At 43.8% G+C, this 18,806-nt stretch overlaps 1 protein-coding gene across 1 annotated transcript in view; it reads left to right on the top strand.

The window, feature by feature from the left end:
• SMARCA5 (SNF2 related chromatin remodeling ATPase 5) overlaps nucleotides 1–18,806 on the top strand; it is a 433,972-nt gene that overhangs the window by 24,979 nt on the left and 390,187 nt on the right. The window contains exon 2 of the mRNA XM_085641606.1: nucleotides 17,631–17,708. Coding sequence (XP_085497732.1) covers nucleotides 17,631–17,708 — 78 coding nt within the window. The remainder of the gene's footprint in view (nucleotides 1–17,630; nucleotides 17,709–18,806) is intronic.

The following is an 18,806-nucleotide window of genomic DNA, read 5'->3' on the forward strand; positions in this document are numbered from 1 at the left end:
AAGGTCCTTCTTGATCTACAGGAATCTCGATAAGCGGTAAGTCAACTTCCCTCTCTAGGCTGGTTCATGCGTAGCGCTGATATTCAGGGTATTCATACTGTGCAGTCTGATACATTTGTCGTGTTGTAGTTTGTGTGGCAGTAGCAGGCAACGGTGGTGCAGCCGGCACAAACTGTATGGGTTGCTGTGAGGCTGGCATGGACTGTTGCTGAACTGGCATGGACTGTCCATGCTGCATAGCTCCTTGTTCATTCTGATCTTGTCTAACTAATCGTGGTCTCTCTTTTGCAATACCTGTAGCTATATTACGTTTCAGGACTTGACAATCATGTACATAATGGCCTAGTTGTTTACAGTAATTGCAGGTTCCTTTTACAGGAACTGCAGACTCACCAGAATGTGTCACACCCTTTTTGTGACCATCTGCTGGTACTGTCTGAGAAACTAGCATTTTCATTTTTGTATCCTTCATGCGTCTATGCTCGTGTTCTTGTTCATCCCTAATTCTATTGTGATGATACTGTAACATTTGTAGCATTTGCGACGGAGTGTTACTTTGCCAGGTACTCTCGAATTTCAATATTCTATTCTTCACTGGGGGCAATGCATTTTCCACTAATTTTGTCACAAATAGATGTGGATATGAGTCACTACTTGCTTTTATACCACTATTTATACCAAAACATTTTTCAAATCGAGCATAATAATCGCTTGTGTCTTCATCTTGCTTTTGTTTACAGGCTGTGATTGCACCCCAATCTTCCTTTTTTGTAGTTAATAAACGTGGCAGTACCTGTACTAGTAAACCTGGTAATAGTTTAACTTTATCCCCGAGCCCCGAACCTGCAGTTCGGCTCCTTTCTTCCTCTGCTAATGCTGTCCAGTCTATCTTTTGGTCTCCCACTTCCCACTCTTTTTCTTTCAGTTTTTCATAAATGCCAGCAGGCAAAAGCACCTTTAATATCGTCATAATATCAGGAAAGGTGTACTCTCCCATTAGTAACATGTCTTTAATTTCTCGGTGGAAACCCGCTGGGTCTTTGTCATGACTAGGTACTACTTTCTTCATTTCTAATAATTCCATTTTTGATATGGGTGTGTAAACAAATACACGGTGAAACTCATTGTCTTCGCCTTTTATTGGGTGCACCTCTCGTAAAGGATTTTGTCTATCCATGTAGTACGGTGCTCTTTCTCTGGGGGGCAGGGAGAGAGAATCTGGATTTACAAAAAGGACGTACTGCTTACGTGACACTAATATCTCTTTAATTAGCTTGTTACTAGAACCTCTCCATCTGTACGTGAGTAGTTCCGTTAATATATCAGGTAAAGGACCAGGGTCAGCATGTTGGCTCTTATATAATATGAGGAGTTGCTGAATCATATAGATTCCAGCTAAACGTTGTTCATCTGTACTGAGGTTGAGAAACGTGTGTGCTACGGTCTCATCACCGTATTTTTCAGGACTAACAATCCAGTGAACGGCTGATCTGGCTAATTCTTGCTCATCTATGGAATCGAGGAGGTGATAACCCCTTCGTTCTCGTAGTATTTTATCTGCGGCTTGAAACGAATGTTCAGGAGACTTCAGATTTATTACAGGCGTTGGATACGTTCTGCTGTTATTTGAGCATACTGAGTGTATGGGATCAGAAAAACATCTAGCATTATCACAGGATCTTCCTCTGCCTACATAGGCTATGGTCTCTGACTGTCTTGCAGAGTTCCCTGATTCGGACACCTCATCTTGCTCAAACTCGTCTGTTCCCAATCTTTCTTCATGAATACGCTCTATTTCTTTACGGATTTTTCGGCACATGGCTATTATACAATTTTGCTTATCGTGTCTCCCTTCTGATATATTCTGACTCCATCTTGTAAGAGTAAGCATTGCATTCGGGTCTACCCCCGGACGATCTTGATTTCTGATCACACAGTTTATGAGGAAATGTAACAGTTCCCCCTGTATCTCTACTTTCTGGAATTCCATAGCTCTGTTAATACATCCTGGATCTCGTCCTGTTTGAACAAAATGATATATGTTATCTAGATGCGTAGTCATTCCTGGTAACCTTGCTAAATACTCTGCGGCTCGTCTGATACGTAATGATGCCAGGACCATTTCGTCCTCTTTACCGACCACGGGGTCATATCTACAATTAACAAGGAGTTCCTTAAGCGTACGTTCATTTACGAATTTTGGTGTACGTGAATGTGCTGACTCTTGAAAGACAAGTTTATTTATTCTAGGTGGTGTAAAAGTACTGCTAGCACCTCCCGTGGCCCCATCTGGGGCGTCGGGTGTGAAAGGGTTCGTCGAACGTGACACCGCAACTATGGGTGTCGATACCTCTGTAGAGTCGACTGCGGAGACAGATGCGGAAACAGATGTGCTTGCCGACGCTTGTGTCGGAACTTGCTGTTGCACGGGGACAGATACCTGATCCTGACGTTGAACCCCTCTGCCAGATGGTCTATGTGGTGCGGCGTTAGCATACTCGGGAGCTGCGTCATCTAGATATGAGGAAAGAAAAACATCTTCTGCGGTTCTGGGAAGCCCCTTTGGATGTACCTTAATTGGAAATAATGGGGGTGGCAAGTCTTTTGGTATCTCTGGAGCAGCCTTAGGTAATCCTTCGGCTAGTAGGGGATACATACCATTCATAAGAGCATTTCTTTGTCTATTTACTTGTTCTGATCTCACTCGGATACCTTCCTCAATTAATAGATTTTCTTGAACTTTATTTGAACTTTCTTTACTCCTCTCTTCTTGTCTACGTGCTTTTTCTGTTCGTCTATGAGATTCTTTACGCCATAACTCAACAGCGTCTTTCTGTGACTGTCTGACCTTTCTTTTCCATAACTCTTCCTCCACTTTCATGATGCACTCTGCATCCCAGGTTCCCGCTGCGGGCCACCTTTGACTTTCCGGTAATCCCTTGGTATAATCTACCCATAGATCAAGAAACAATATGGCATCTAAGCCATGCTTATGGTACATGAAATGTCCTGGAGTGTCTCTAGGAGGAATAGGAACTGCTTCTTCAAGCACCCCTTTTCTGGTAGTAATCTGTCTTAACTTCGAGAAGAGCGGCATATTGACAACTGATCTGATACTTACTCTTGAACTTGCTTAATACGAGAAACACAATAATGAACAGTGAACAATGAACAGTCATTCATACCACAATATGCAAGACATTTTCTGAATACTTTAAACATTAAACATTAAACATTTAATAATGGTCGACAATGATGACAGTCTGCTTAACTAATCACCACGCTGAATTCTTGACAATAACTGAATACTTCGGAATACTTGATATACTGCTAAACAGTACATATACACTGCTAAACAGTGCAGACCGGATTTGTGTACCCAAATCCGTCTTGACCGGCACAACCTATGTGCGCGTCAACACGCCTCCCCGGCGATGGTACTCACCGAGTAGCTCCTTGAAACGGAAGGCCTCAGAGAATGGACAGGACTCGATAACTGCGGACAGCGGACCCTCTGGACATCGGGATTTCGGAAAACCTGGTGGGCCTCTGTATACCTCGGATCTTGCTCTCTCAGCTAGGCTCTGGTCGGGATACTTCGCACTTCTCACCGCCTCGTCTGGGTTGATCGCAGCCTCAGTCGCCCCCGCTTGACCGGAGGGAGCTTACAGGAAATCCTGCTGGTACGCGTTTATGGTCCGTCCAGCTGTGGCAGGAGACCGGGCCTGCAACGCACCGCCGGCGCGTGAGATGAGAAAGTGTCCCTGTTCGGGCGCCATTATGTGGTAAATAAAATAAATATTACCGGACTGAATTTCATACGGAATCTTAAAATAAAGTAAAATAGCTCAAAATAACAAGAGGCAGAATCCGTGGTATAAGAGGTTTTCTAAATGGGCTTTATTCCATTCAAAATGGCCGACTCGAGTCGCGGCCTTCAGGTTCCGTCACCACGAGGGTTCAGGAAGTGAAGTACAATAATTTATTGACAGACATGTATTTTTATAATAAGTACATTACAATGAAACGAATGTAGAAGGCGTAACATTTGATAAGAAAAGTGACAAAACAGGTACGTAATCGAAACTAGGCGTAATAAGGAATAAAAGAAACATGATTGGTTTGCATTATCAGACATAGGTGGATCTATAAGATAATACTTGGCATAGATGCGCGCGCAGCAGTATGACGTGTAATTGACGTGCAACTAGGGGGTGAAGGGGACTTGACATTTAGCTCTACATGTGGAGACGAGAAGTCTGAGGGGTCAAGTCAACCTAATCCCAAATCATATCTACCATCCTATGTTTGGAGAACTATGTTATCCACAAGGAAGGACTCTCGGACAGAATCTATTCTATACTAACTGTGTGTGCGTGTACAAGCGTCTAAGTGTCTATATGAGATGTGAGGGGCAGAAAACTTTCCATGGCAGCAGGGCTATGAATCACTTGCAGGAGGACGGAAAGGCTGAGTCCTTTGCTTGTGAGCTAAAGGAAATGTTTACCTAAATCACTAGACAGGAATGCATCGGCTGAAGAGCAAAATAGATAATTCGAAGGTGAAATACAGCTTCTTGGCAGACAGGCGAAAACTGGCCGAGGCAGGCACCGTTAGCTGCACAGGGAGTAGGACAAAGTTCATGGATACAGATGCGAGCTCAAGCTGAAGCTGTCAGAGACAGAGAGCAGGGAAAGGCTTTGAGGACAGAATCGGGCCTACTTGCCTGAACTGTAAAAATGTAGTAACTTAGCCATATAAAGTCGGTGGCCTTTCATACCTAGGAATCGAATATCCAGCCCATTGATGGCGGATCTGACAGAGAACATGTCGACGGTAGACACACATATGTTTGCGTCTTAGAAACTGGAACTGGAGGGAACATACATGTACTTGTAACATGTATATAGAACCGTTGGGGTCCAAGATAGGGGACATAACTGACCAGGAAAATCCACATTTCCACAGTATTCTGATTTAGTTCAAATCTTCCCTCTGTTCCTGGTGCCCTAGTTTGTGGGTCCAGTGCAATTAGGGAGAGATATGGGGACAATAAGCATCACCTCTAGTTTTCTGTTTAATGGTAAACTAATCTTGCATATTCTTCTCTTGTAGGAAGATTACGTCCCCAGTAGTCCAAAGTCTTGAGTCTTCTCACTGGGTGTTTGACTCTCTTGACAGTTGTAGATCGGAGTTGTTACTTAAACAACATCTGCAGTCCTTTTCCCCCGTATGAGTATTTGTTTTTCTGTATGCGTTGTTTTGGTGATATTTCTACAAATATTATTCTCTGTCTTATGCTAGAGTATAGTGAATCAGCATGTGGTAGTGTTCTGGAGAGGACACTGGAAAGAAGGTAGACAGATGGTGAAGTGATATAAAAATATAGAGATTGCCAAATAGAAGATAATCCTCGTTCGTTCTAGAGAACGAACAGCTCCATCGAGTCCACACCTCCACAATGTCCTTTGCTCCTCATGAGTCTAGAATAGGAGTATTAGTTCAGCAAACCATAGGTGCCCTCGCCCCCAAAACAAATATAGAAGTTATTGACTTTCTTTACAAAAACAGTTTCTTCTCTTTGGTGGTGTCAACCCTCCACATGTCTCCTTGTGGACTGCTCTTCACCTTAATTTGGTCTGAAAAAAATGGAATGTTATTGCGCTTTGTTCCTCCTTCACACCAGTATAAAATGGTTGGATTTCACTAATATCTTAGACCGCTCCTAATGACCAACCTCTTTCCATGTAAACCCATCAACTATGTCTAAAAAGGCTAATTATCAGCAAAGTTTAATTGAGGGTATTAAACTTTCTGCTCTGAGCATTACCTCTAGGAGAGCCTGAACCCTGGCTCCCTCTGGAAGGGAATACAGAACCTTCTGATAACCTCAAAATGCACAAGCTAGTTTGATATTGGGGACTGCCCGTTTTTATCACTTTGTCACTGTCCTGTGCTTTGCGCTTACTTCCCATCAAAGGTAGCTACTAAAATAATGTGCATGTTTTAGGGCATAAACTCCTAACTAATCAGTCCCATTACTTGACCACAAAGTAGACTTTTTAGTAGCTTCTTGCCAATTTTGCAGCATGGATGCCCTTTTATCGGTAATCTAGTCTTCAACAAAAAGGTTCCTTGGAAGGCTTTCTCTGGTATGCTTGCATTGTCTTGCATTCTGTTCTGCTGGCCAGCTGGAACACTACCTCTATTCTGGCATTCGAAAAGGAGCTAACCGTCCACCTTTTTAGATCTCCACTTTACTTCATTAATGCAACAACAGAATTACTTCTTGTAAACTTGAGCTTAGCATTTGTTTACACACCTCAGTTTGTGAGCTAGATGTGTTCTTTTTGTATTAGACTATGTTTTTGTTTGTTTGTAACGTGCTAATCCAATGCTTCCAAAACTTTTCAGAACCACGACCCAATTTGTAGAAGAAACTTTTGCGGCCTACATAGATATAACTGATATGAGCCAGGGTGTTTGTTATTTTTTAATGTAATATACATTTAAACAATTTTGAATTACCAAAATAAAATACTCTTTACAGTGTTTGCGCTCCTCTAACAGCAGTTGTTTGTACATGTCACAACTGTGACTGCATCCTTTGACATGTCTATTGAACTGTGATCTGCCCATAAATGTGGCAGATGGTGAATTGCAATATAGCTGGAACACTCTTCAGAGTGGGGTGCTGGCCTGTGGCCCCCTCTGTAGTAGCATATAGGGTAAGGCGTCCTATCGATTTTGCATTAAAACTAGGCCTAATGGTGTATTTTGGTCTCTTTTTATATAATCAGTGTTCTATAGCGCGAACACTGCTCAAGGGAATTGAAGCGCTTTACATGGGCTCCAGATCACATTACAAAAGGTCCTATTCATTTTATTTCTAGCACATAAGATTAAGTAATTTGCGCAAAAAGCCAACACCAGGACTTGAACTTGGTTCCCCAGATCAAAGAGCAGCAGCTCTGGCCCCTAGGTCATAACCATATTTCTCAGCGTATGTGTGAAAGTCATACACAATTAGGAAGATTGTCCATAATCACATGTAGTGTGCGCCTTGTGAACTAAAAACAAAGGCAAAAAATACTGATAGGTTCACTTGAAGTCTTGCATGGGAATACTTGCAAAGGTTTGTTTCCATCGCACTTCAGAATTACCAAAAAGCTTGCTTTATTTTTGCTTTCCTAACTACTGATATATTCTGAAATATGGTTGTTCATTTACAGAATTATATATTGTGTTAAAAGGCATCCTAAAGCTTTTTCTTTCACACTCCCTGTTACCCAGCAAGATTGCAACATAGTTCACTTTAAAATGTCCTCTCACTCTGTAGTTTGAGAAAGAAAAGTAATCCTCAATCTCTTGTTGCAATAATAAGCAGCAATTGTCAGAAGACCTAGCCAGACATATGGCCTGTCTTTGAAGCACAGCAAATGTGACAAGATAAATACAAATTGTAAAAGCACAATTATTTTTTGTGCCTTCACGACCTACCAAAATCGGCTGGGTTGTGACCCACAGTTTGGGTAACAGTGCTAATCTGTTGATCTGTTGTTACTCACTTGATTATATATAAATATATGCAGAAGTGTGAAAGCAATCCAGAAAATGGCATCGGAAAGAAAACCAACCAAAACAGGTACTCTAACCTGACGCAGTGTCTCCATTGAGGAAACCTCCCCTGAAATCTGCACTTCTTGCTGGAAGGTGCTTATATGCACAGAACTTAGAAGCATGCCTTCTGAGAGTGGGAAGGAGAGTTACTGGTACTGCAGGAGGGGAGAATGTTCAGGTGGAGAAGCCAAACCTGTTGCTGGCATGAGCAACACCCAAGATAAAGCTGAATGGCCATGAGAGTAAGGCCAGGAGCAATCAGTCTTGTTTGGAGTCTCCCTGAGCAGTTGCTGTAGTGAACTTATACTAAGGCATTTAAGCAAAAAGCAACATTGAGTTGTCTGGTTCCCTGGTGTGTTCCTGAAAGACTGCTCCTGCCTGATTTCAGAACTGCTGCACGCAGAATTGCTGAATTTGTTGATGTGGCCTCTGGGTCAGATTAGGACTTCTACAACTGCTGTGACAGAACATGTTTTTAACCAATCTGAAAGGCTGCAAATCCCATATACAAGCACTGCTGTGCAGATTCATGTTCATCAGTCCATGAACCCAGGCAAGGCTTCTACCGCAGCCTGTACCACTGAAGCCACTGCTGCAGGAACTGGTTTGCCAGTCACACATGTCTGAGCCACAGCACCACAGACCAGGTAAAGGGGGATCTAAATGCGAATAGTTTGAGCCCGTGGAGAAATGTCCTATGAGAACTGTAGACTTTTTACCTCTGAACTTTGTGACTATGCTCATTTGACATACTTGGAATTATGGACATTGGGTCTTCTTGAAAATTATGAGGGGGTGTAAGGCTTTTGTGGGTATCACCGATGAGAATGCACCTCTATTGAACTATGTGGTTTTTTAGGTCTCGCCTGGCTATCGTGTAAGCGATCGCTCAGCGAGACTCTAGTAAGGGGCTTCCAAAAGTGCTCCCAAAAGCGGATTGCATGGCGAGCACGTGCACAATCACGTGCATCGTGCCGCCATGCAATCCGTTTGGCATCCTACTTCAAAGGGTCCGCTCACCCGCCTGGAATGCGCTCCCCCGCCAAGCGCACGTGCCACGCTCCGCCGGGCTTGTCTTGTTTTTATTGTTTTATGTTGCTGTTTTATATAGCGCTTACTCGACCCGTGGGCATTGGAGCGCTTTACATGAGCACCAGTTACATTCTGAAGTGTAAGGCCTCTCTGGAAAGATCTGTGGAGATGTGCTCTCGGTGGGAGGGTGCAAGCTCTCCCTGCGTCGTATCAAGGATTCTGTCCCACTCTTGTCTGCTCGAGGTCTCCCCCCTCCTCCTACGTAGCTGGCTTCAACCTCCACTTCCTTCCTCCCTTCCCTCGCTCTGTTCGTGGGGCTCCCCCACCTTCCTAAGCGCCCTTTCTTCTTACTCCCTCTCTAGGGTTCTGTTCCTCCTCGCCCTGATTCTCGCGGACTATCCCTCTCTCACTCCAGGGCCCCCTCTCCTGCTCTCCCTCCCTCCACCCAACCAATGCCCTTTTGAACTGATGTTCTATTTATTGACTCGCAGGGGTCCCCGGGGGCCGGCGCTTCCTACAGAGATGGGCTCGGAGCACTCTGGAGCAGGATGAGGGTCGAGGCAGACCGTGCACAGGAAGCAGCCGGCTGTGTGGACATGGAAAGTGTGTGCGCGCGCTCACACATGCACACAAACACGCCACACACGGGGGAGGGGGCTACTACGAGCACCCACTCTCACCCACTCCCTCAGACAAGTCGGTTCACCCGGCCAGTGCATGTGTATGGGGGCTTGAAAGGGTGTCGAGGCTTTCTGATTTTGGAGGGGGGGGCCTTCACAAAACACACTGTGCCCCCCGTTCATTACAGGTGAGACACCATGAACTGCCAGTCAACAGTAAGGTTGGGGGGAGAAAGGTGTGTGTTAGTGAGAGTAAGTGGACCTGGCCAAAACTGATCAAAGGATATTTACAACAATGTTATTTGAATCTAACTACACTGACTTGGTGGGTCCCACCCACGAAGGAGGCAAGCACCTTACACGTTGTTTGCACAGTAAAATGGCCGGCGTATCACCGGATTCCCATTTGCTGTTCAATGCCGGACCATTTTGCGGCACCTTAATTCCACAAGAAAGTTTGGAAATCGCTCCATGGACGTAATTCAATCCCTTGTCTGTAGGAAGTGCTCTGTTGCAGAATTATCCTCGCTTTCGCGGCAGGCTACTTAACTCCTCGTTTAATGACCCCAACTGTCTAGAGTACAATAACCACGTGACCGCAGCTGTAAATGAAGTAGCTCCTTCTAAAACCAACAAGCATTTGCAATGCAACAGGTCTCGCATTTGGGAGAATTTGAGCTACTGGTATTGTAAACGACAAACCTTTTATCTATGTGTTGGTTTTGAAAACAGATAAAAGGCAGTGTCATTTACAAATCCAATAGCTTAAAATTTTGCGAATGCGAGACCTATTGCATTGCAAATGCTTGTTCATTTTGTTGCAAGACTAAAGTGTTTTCTTTATTCAACTTTTAAAGTTGAACACTGGTCTGGCCATTATATTATTGTTTAACAATTGCCTCCAGTCTACCTCCCTGAGAAGACTTTGACTGCTTGCCCTTACTACCCTCAGAGCCAAGTGCTGAAAGGGTGTACTTGACTGAATTTCCAGAACCATAGTAGGACTGACCCTAAACAACCAAAGGCAAATTACCTAAACTGCAGTGGTTGTGATTCAGCAACAGCTGACTGCCCTCTGACCCTCTCTGTATGGGGTCTAACATTTTGTGGCAGCCATGGGATCTGCATGTTCTGTCATGAAACTAGAACAATAAGTTTAGCTTGAACACAGCATTACCTTCACAGTACAGTGTCGGATACAAGTTTGATGTGGCTAGACATTGTCATACTACCCTTGGATCAGTTTGGGTTCCATGTTTGGAGAGAGGTTAGAGGGCTTCCAGAAACCAGCATAAGGAGATCTTTCTGGTTTTGTTAGAGACCCAAGGAGAGAGTGCAGTGGTGCAAATCTTTAACTGTGCTTCATTCTTTTTAACTTGTGTTATTTCATATTATCTTACTTTGTTCTAGCTTAATTACTACGTTCATTCCACTCAAACTCGCCAATGGCATCTAACCAAAGTGAAGTCGTATAATTCTGTGGATAGAGTAACGGATGGTGGCAACTGAGTGTAGTTGCAGCAGCAAAGACCACTTTAACTGGACCCCTGGTTGGGTTAGAACCTATAGGTCTTCCTTGAAAAAATCTTAAACGTTCCACACAACCGGATGCCTTGCTTTCCCTTGTATGCATAATATGTTGTACACATTTTTGGTAATTTCCTCTTTTCATCTAAAGAAAACTGTGGCACACTGGAATGGAAAAGATCTGCTCCTACACAGTATTTTCCCCTTTGTCTGGATGTACATCTGTGCTCTCAGCCACCCAGCATTCATTTCCTGTCTGGGGGTCAAGCTGCAATTTCATTTCACTAGTTACAACCTTCCTCTGGCCCCCCCCCCCCCCCCCCCCCAAAGCTTGGTAACGGGGTGGAAATGCACTCTATCATGATTGCTGGAATTTTGAATTTGAAAGAAAACTGATTATTCTTTAAAAGCCCGCTCTGCAAAACAAATACTGGCCCTTTGAGCGAGTAACCTTTGATTTTTCTGAACTTTGGGGAAACTGCACCAGCCAAGAGAAGACATTTGCATGAACAGGACTTTGCTGGTTGCTCCTGCATGCAAAAGCCGACCAACCAGCCTTACACTCTTAACACCATTCATGTTTGTGCACCTTCTCTTGAACAAATCTTAGCTGCCTACCAAAAGAAGCAGATCATGACCAAGAGCTCAGTTGGTAGGGCCCAGCCGAGTGACACCTGCATGGAGGACATATAGAGTACGAGCTGTTCTGGAGCCATGAATATCTTGGTATGCAACTGGCCAAAATATAGAAGAAGCATCTGCTCAACCCAGACATTGAGTTAACAGGCTCATTGAAAACAGCAGTTTTTCCTTATCTTTTAACTTGGTGTGGCCAGTTCTCTTAACTTTAATAATTGTGTTTTTTTTGTGTGGGGTCACAAAACCTAAATTCCATTCCTCAGTTGTCTTTCGTACCTCTTGTTGAAGTGAGTAATTTGTTGCATCAGCGTTCCTCCTGAGAATTTTAGCGCCCCCCCCACACTTTTATAAGGAAAGTGTCCTTGAAGACAAGATTGCATGTCCAAAACTAGTGTCTGTTTTCTACTGAAAACAGCCAGTCCTGCAATAATGTTGGGACCAGCTTGTCCCTAACTGGTGTCTATACCCACCTACTGTGCCCAGTTAATTCTGGCATTGCTTAAGTGTAGGAAACTGGGTTTCTATTGCAGTAGCCCCCCCCACACTTTTTGCCAGACTACTGATGCACTTTGCCTTGATGTGCCCTGAGTCCCTGTCATTCAGGTTCCCAGGGCGTGTGTTCTTTCCCTAAACTGTACCTTGATCCCCCAATTGGCACCTCTCTGGCCAGTTCAGTCCCTTGTAAAAGGTATTCTGGGTACCAAGGGCACTGTGGCCAGGGAAGACCTCTTAAGGCCTGCAGCACTTATTGTGCTACCCTTAAAGGCCCTGTACCTTTACGCACGCTGCCATTGCAGGCTGCGTGCTCTAGAACAAAGTGAAGAGTAGACGTGGCAAACATCCCTGTGTGCCTTGTCTACAATCCACTGCCCTGGCATAGGTCAGCCACCCCTCTAGCTGGGTGCACTATACCAGTGGTGAGGGTACAGGTGCATGAGCCCGGTACCCCTACGATGTCTAGACCAAACCTTAGACCTTATAAGTGCAGTAATTCCGTTAAGAGTATATGGTGCTGGGAGTTTGTCATTACAAACGCCACAGCACCATAATGGCTTTACTGAGAAATGGGAAGTTTGGCATCAAACTTCTCAGCACATTAAACCCACACTGATGCTAGTGTGTAATTTAATGAAAAATGCACTCAGAGGGCATCTTAGAGATGCCCCCTGGAAAAACGACCAGCCTCTGGTGGGTTTCCTGACTGGTACACACCAGCTCGGCACCACGAGACATGTTTCTGGATTCCCTGGGTTGGGAGCTTTAGCTCCCTGAAACAAAGCCTTTCCCGGGTGGAGGCGGTCTCCTCTCCCCTAGGCCAGGAAGAGCCATCTGTGGCAGGGGAGCTTCAAAGGCCTTGCCACCTTTGTAAGGCGACCCCTCCCCCCCCCCCCCCCCCCCCCCCCCCAGCCATTCCTGCTATCAGGAGCACGCCCCCTTCCTGTATCCCCTCCTTTTCAGCAGAAAGACAGGCGGGAAAAATTAGCCAGCCCAGAATGTGTGCCCAACTCTGCCAACCCCCTCAGGTGGGGGAGGCGAGGTGAAGCCGCTTTTTCAGTGCCAGCCATCTTGCAGATGGTAAGCGCACTCCAACCAGGATTAGGGATTGTGCCTAGTCCCCCACGTGGGGTGAGCACACCAAGGGTGTAGTCACCCGAAGGTCAGTAGCCCATTGGCTACTGACCTCAAGACCCCTAAAACTCCCCCTAAATACAGTATTTAGGAGGTAGTCCTGCACCAAGAAGACAGATTCCCGCAACCAATGAAGAGGAACGAAAGACTCCCAGCAGAGACGACTGCAGAGAAGAACTGATCTGGCCCCAGCCCTACCAGCCTGTCTGCAGTTTCCAGAGATCCTGTGCCAAAAGTGGTCTTGTTCTGCAGCCAGCGACCTCCAGAACCCCTGGGAGGGCTGACTGCCTTCAATAAAGACCAGATCTCCTATGAACAGCAGCTCTGTTAAAAAGAAACAGCCTAGAAAGACTCCGCGCCTGCTGAGGACAAAGAAACCTGATGCCTGGAACCACCACTGCACCTATCGCCTACGGCTCGAGTGAGAGTGGCCCACCGATCCCAGCGAGGTCCCCCAGTACTCCAGAGTCCGAGTGCACTGTGGGTTGACACCTCCAAGACTCCGACGTCGCCTGCAGCCTCTGTACAAAGACCCATTTCCCAACCGTGTGTTGCCCGGTAAGGTGAAATCTGACCTCAAGACACCCCTGCATCCAGCCGCCCTGTGCCCTGGAGAAAAGAACCCAAGGTGCACCTATGTCCTGGAACACTTTGACTTTCCTACCCAGCTGTTGGTTCTTCCCGGAAGTTTTCCGGGACCGAGTCTGCAGCCAAAAACAAAAACTGGCAATCCCCATTGAAGAAAACTGGGCACCTGATGCCAAAAAAAGCACCCTACACCAAGATAGCACCCTACACCCAGCTGCTGCTGCGGGTGTACTTTGGGTGCTAACTCGGATCCCCCTTTGCTCGGAGCCTAACACCAGGAGCTTTGCACCCACATCCTTGTGGCCCGATCGTGAGCAGCCGCCAATTGGAGGCCCCCTAGGCCTAGTAACATTGGGCCTCAGCACCTGGCTGCCCTAGTACCACTGAGGGTGCTCGGAGTGCATCCTTGGCCCTTGGGGAACCCTGATTCTAACCTCAGAAAACCAACTCCCAAACCCAAGTACTTACCTTGAAAACGATAACCTCCTCTCCTCCCATAGGACTGCATTGACCACTTCCTTGTGCAAAAGTGTGGAGTTGTTTTTATGTGAACTTGAAAAACTGAAAATATCTAAACTGCTTTACTTACCTTTTCTCTAGGTAATGTCCCAGTGTAATATCTAGGCATATCACACTGAGTAGAAAAAGTAATCCATAAAGTAATCTGAAATGTTATCAGAAGTAACCTAACAGTAATTTCAACTGTATTCAAAGCATTTACAAACCTGTCAGTCATTTTCATTCAGCTTGCTTGTATGGTTCAATCTACCTTGAAAAGTACCATTTACACTTTCCTGTGCCAGGCTTGCTTTGTTCCAGAAAATAAATGTAACTAAATATTTGTATACAAACCAAAAGTTGTCTAAGTTCAGTCTTTGAGTGTGTCATCATTTGCTGCCGGAGTGTGTACAACAAAACCTCAACACCACCTTATGATAAAGCCTTCCTGTTCGCCCACTCTACCACACATAGATTAAGGTGCTATCTACTTTTACCTCTGCCTTCCTTTGGGGTTCCACTGGACTCTGTGCACACTATACTTCAATTTGATATAGTATATACAGAGCCAGCTTCCTACACTGAGACCCCTGTGGTCCTGTTAAACTGCAAGAACATTTGGATAAATTTGCCTGTGACTTTTGTGATGCCCTGACCAGTTCGGTGGACGAGTTTCTGGATTTACTGATTTTAGAATTTATTAAAAAAAAATAACATGGAAACTCAACTGCACATGAACAAATGGAGTTATCCCACCTGACTGCCAATGCTGCTAAGAAATCCGACGTTTACTCCAAGTACGTTGGTCCTTAAATCTGCAGGCGGTTGGACATAATACATGGAAAACAAAAGACCATGCACACTTAATTTTTCATTAATCTTTTTTCATACAGCAAAAGAAACTATTTGGTCCAGAGCACAGTATTTATCATATGTCTATACATTTCTTTTTAAAGAAACTAATTTCACAGACTGAATTAGTATTAGATCACGGAGTAAAAGACTAACCACGTTCTTTGGACCTGATCATAATAAATTAGTTTTAAATAAAAATGAGCACTGTTGTCAGTGAGTGAAAGTACTAAATAGTCAAAGCACCAAGGTATTCTGAGGTACATTGCCCAAAAGCTAGCTTTTAAAAAGATTGTAAGGCGACACTGGCTTGGCTAGGTCAAACTGCTTTTTACACTTGTAGGGAAGAAAGGATTTCTTTATTTTTTCAGGTAGTGTAATCTAGTGTTTTGAAAGTGGAGAAGTATGGGTTACGGGCCTTTTGATATTTCTTCTATATCAATTTGTTGTAAAGGGGTCTGTAACTCCAGACGTCCTCTAAAGCCATACATCACTTGTTTGGTCCTTTTTTAGTTGTGACCTTACTGTGAAATTGGGAGCTGTTTGCACCTATGGAAGTTGTCAATGCTTTGCGACCCCCAGATCCTGTTCAAGGGTGTCATCAGGAAGGAGAGCTGGTGGAACCTGTGTCTGTGATTGAGGGACAAAGATGTTCAGGTTTGTGACAATGGAATTTGGTGGCCGGCACCCATGTGTCTAAAATGCTTGCGTGGAGCATGCTTCTAAAGCATAAATAGGCGGGGGGGGTGGGGTCATCCTCAAAATGGGGGAAATTTAGTAAAGTTAATAAAATGAATTGCAAAAGGGAAAGTAGAGTGCGTATGCAGAGCTAATCTTACATAAGTTTTAATATACGTTTCGGAGGGGCAGGTGCCTTTATTTGTTTTCAGAGCAGAAAGTGTGTGTTCCGTTCTGGCTTTTGATCAGGTTAGGTCACCTTTCAGGTTTGTGAGGTATGGTGTCATTCCGATCTGGGTCAAGTGGCCATCCTGTTAGAAGTGTCCCTAAAGCGATGCCAGATTAAAGTAATGTATTCAGGTTTTTTGGGGCCAGTTGGTAAGATCTGTTTTTGCCCCATTTGTGCAAAGTCTGTTATCATTCACTTATGCATTTGTTGGAGGTAGTCATGTGATTTTGTGTTCGGGTTCTTCTAGAATCCTGATCTGAATTGGGGTTTTGGCTTTCACTTTGATGCCAGTGTACTGTTGGGCAATACTGTCTGTGAAGGCCATTGAGGTGTTGAAGTGTGCCAACGAGAGGGGTGGCCCTTGCAGTACGCCAACATTTAGTGCTGTTTTTAATTAGACAAAGCCCACGTCTCTGTGATGCTCAAGGTATAATCAAAACCATTGGAGCACAATATCCCTGTACCAAAAGTAGTCTCAAGTCAAGAGGGGTGTCCACTGTGTCAAAAGCAACTGACCCATCTAAGGAAATTAGGACGCAACATTGATCGTTATCTTTGGCAGAGAGGAATTCTTCCTGATGTGTTAAGCTATTCCTGTCCTTCACTGAGGTTTGATATCTGATTGTAAGTCGCTGCAGAGGTTGGTTATTTCTAGATCATCAGAAAGCTGTGTTAAAAACTGGTTCCAGGACTTTGACAATGGCAGAGTGGGATCAGTCTATAGATTGCCAAGACGTTTGGGTCCACAGTAGGTTTCTTGAGTAATTGGACAGTTACATATTTAATTTTATTAGGGAGTCTGCTTGCCATCATGAATGCATAGACAAATATGGTGAGTTGTGTTACGGGAGATTAGTCAAGTTTAATGTTTTTTAAAATTGCAAATATCTAGAGAACAGGGTTGGTTGTTGATCTTGTTGATGATATTTTCTAAAGTTCGCACCAATGAGTCCTTGGTGTTTCTTGGACGAGATGAGGCACTGTATTTACAAGAAGCTCAGAGTTTGGCAAGTTTGACTTTTTAAGGGTATGAGATTCAATGTTTGGTTCCACTTGACAGAATTCCACACTTTCGGCACTCCACCTATTGAACTCTCGGATGCAGAGAGCAGTACCTCCCTGATAGTTGTAGGTAGGACATTGAGTCCCCCGGGCACTCAAGTTCAGCATAGTACACATATACATGCTTGAATCGCTGTAAGAACCCAGAACCAATAAAAGCAAAGTAGAACTAACATGGATCCTCACTGGAAGTCAGTGCACATTATAGCATGTTGTCTGGTGTTCTTAAGTTGAGATACTTATTGGAGTCTGTGATTACTCATAAGTCCACGAGGCAGCTCTGAATAAAGAGTGCTAATGTGGTCCAACTCTGTTAAGTGATGTGGTTAATAAATAACTATGTAAGCTTAATGCTGATTTTCTAATGAAATTGATGTGAGTAGACAGTTAAAGGATATTTCGGTAAATCGTACCAGCGACACTTTTGTGGTCAGGTGGTTAGTTACTTTTTGCTTGTTTATTGTAGTGTAGTATGAAACCTAATCTGTGCATGACACACTAAATGAGTTTGACATGCTTGTTTAGAAAGTGACTTCTTTCAGTGAGTTCTAATGTACTTTTGCACTGATTTGTATGTTCATAATGTTGATTGACAACCTTGTTGATGACGAAAGTGATTTCTTTTTTTTACCAGTAAAATAATGTCTTTTTCATAGGAGACTTCCTCTTTGGGTGACTCTGAAAACCAGCATCAAGATGTCAATGAATTTGAGCTCCCTTATGAAGAAAAAAGGGTACGTTTATTTGCATTATTCATTCTCATTTTTTTTTCTCAACCTCTCCAGTAGAACTGCTTTAAAGAGGGCACAATAGCGAGTAGCTGTGAACATTTGTTAGTGATATGTGGAGTAAACATTTTGGTGAAGTTGTGGAAGTTCCAAACTAGAACTATGCCAAGAGGAGAAATTATTTACATATTGCAAAATTTCCTTCAAATAGCACTTTGTGTTTTTCTTTTTCCCATTATCTTTTTTTTCCCCTTAACTTAACCAATTTTAGATAGGTTTCTAATTTTTCAAAAGCTTTCCATAGTAAGTTATCCACTCTCTTGATGATAAGTGGTGGAAATGAACAAAAAATCTCCATACTTGGAGATGAAGCGGGAGTGTGACATTGCTGACCATTACAATATTTATACTAAATATTGAGTAAGGTATCCTCGGTAGGGAATCAGAAGGGAGACTAAAGGTACACTTGTGTTACCAGTGTCGATGCAGAGACTCAAACCCATCTGGTTGGATGCCCCAATAACCAACACACAATTTCGAATTACATGCAGTGTTGCATCACAAGGATTGAGTAGTGTGTGGAATCTCTTCTAGTTGCAATCATTGACTTTTTTGGTAAAAATATACATTTTATGTTTCGAAATTTATCATTTAAAGACCATTATCTTGCAAGTATTGCTTACAATTTTGTAAAACATTTTGAATTGTACAAAATCATAAATTTTCATTTCTTTCCTGTTGTATTCACTTCAGTATCCACAAAATTTACAAAGATTGTCATGGGAGAGCAAAGACTTGTTTCATGGCGAAGTCGACCGCGAAGTATAACCCCAATGCAGGTTATGCAGATTTTCGCAACTTCTTCCCAATTGGTTTCACCATTCTCTCACGAGTTGTAGCATCGTCCTATGCCTCAATCCTCTATTTTCAAGAATCGCCAATTTCTTGTTAATGTAACCGTAGTAAAGTGCCCCCTTTTTGACATGGTCACCCCCGCTATTTGCCTGGTACTCAATTAAATTTTGACTGAAGTGCACTGGGTTCTTGCTATCCAGGGCCCCAGTGCCAGGTCTTTCCCTAAAATTGTACAATTGTTCCCCCAAT

The sequence above is a fragment of the Triturus cristatus genome, chromosome 2_2, assembly GCF_964204655.1.
Source record: "Triturus cristatus chromosome 2_2, aTriCri1.1, whole genome shotgun sequence".
Classification (NCBI taxonomy): domain Eukaryota; kingdom Metazoa; phylum Chordata; class Amphibia; order Caudata; family Salamandridae; genus Triturus; species Triturus cristatus.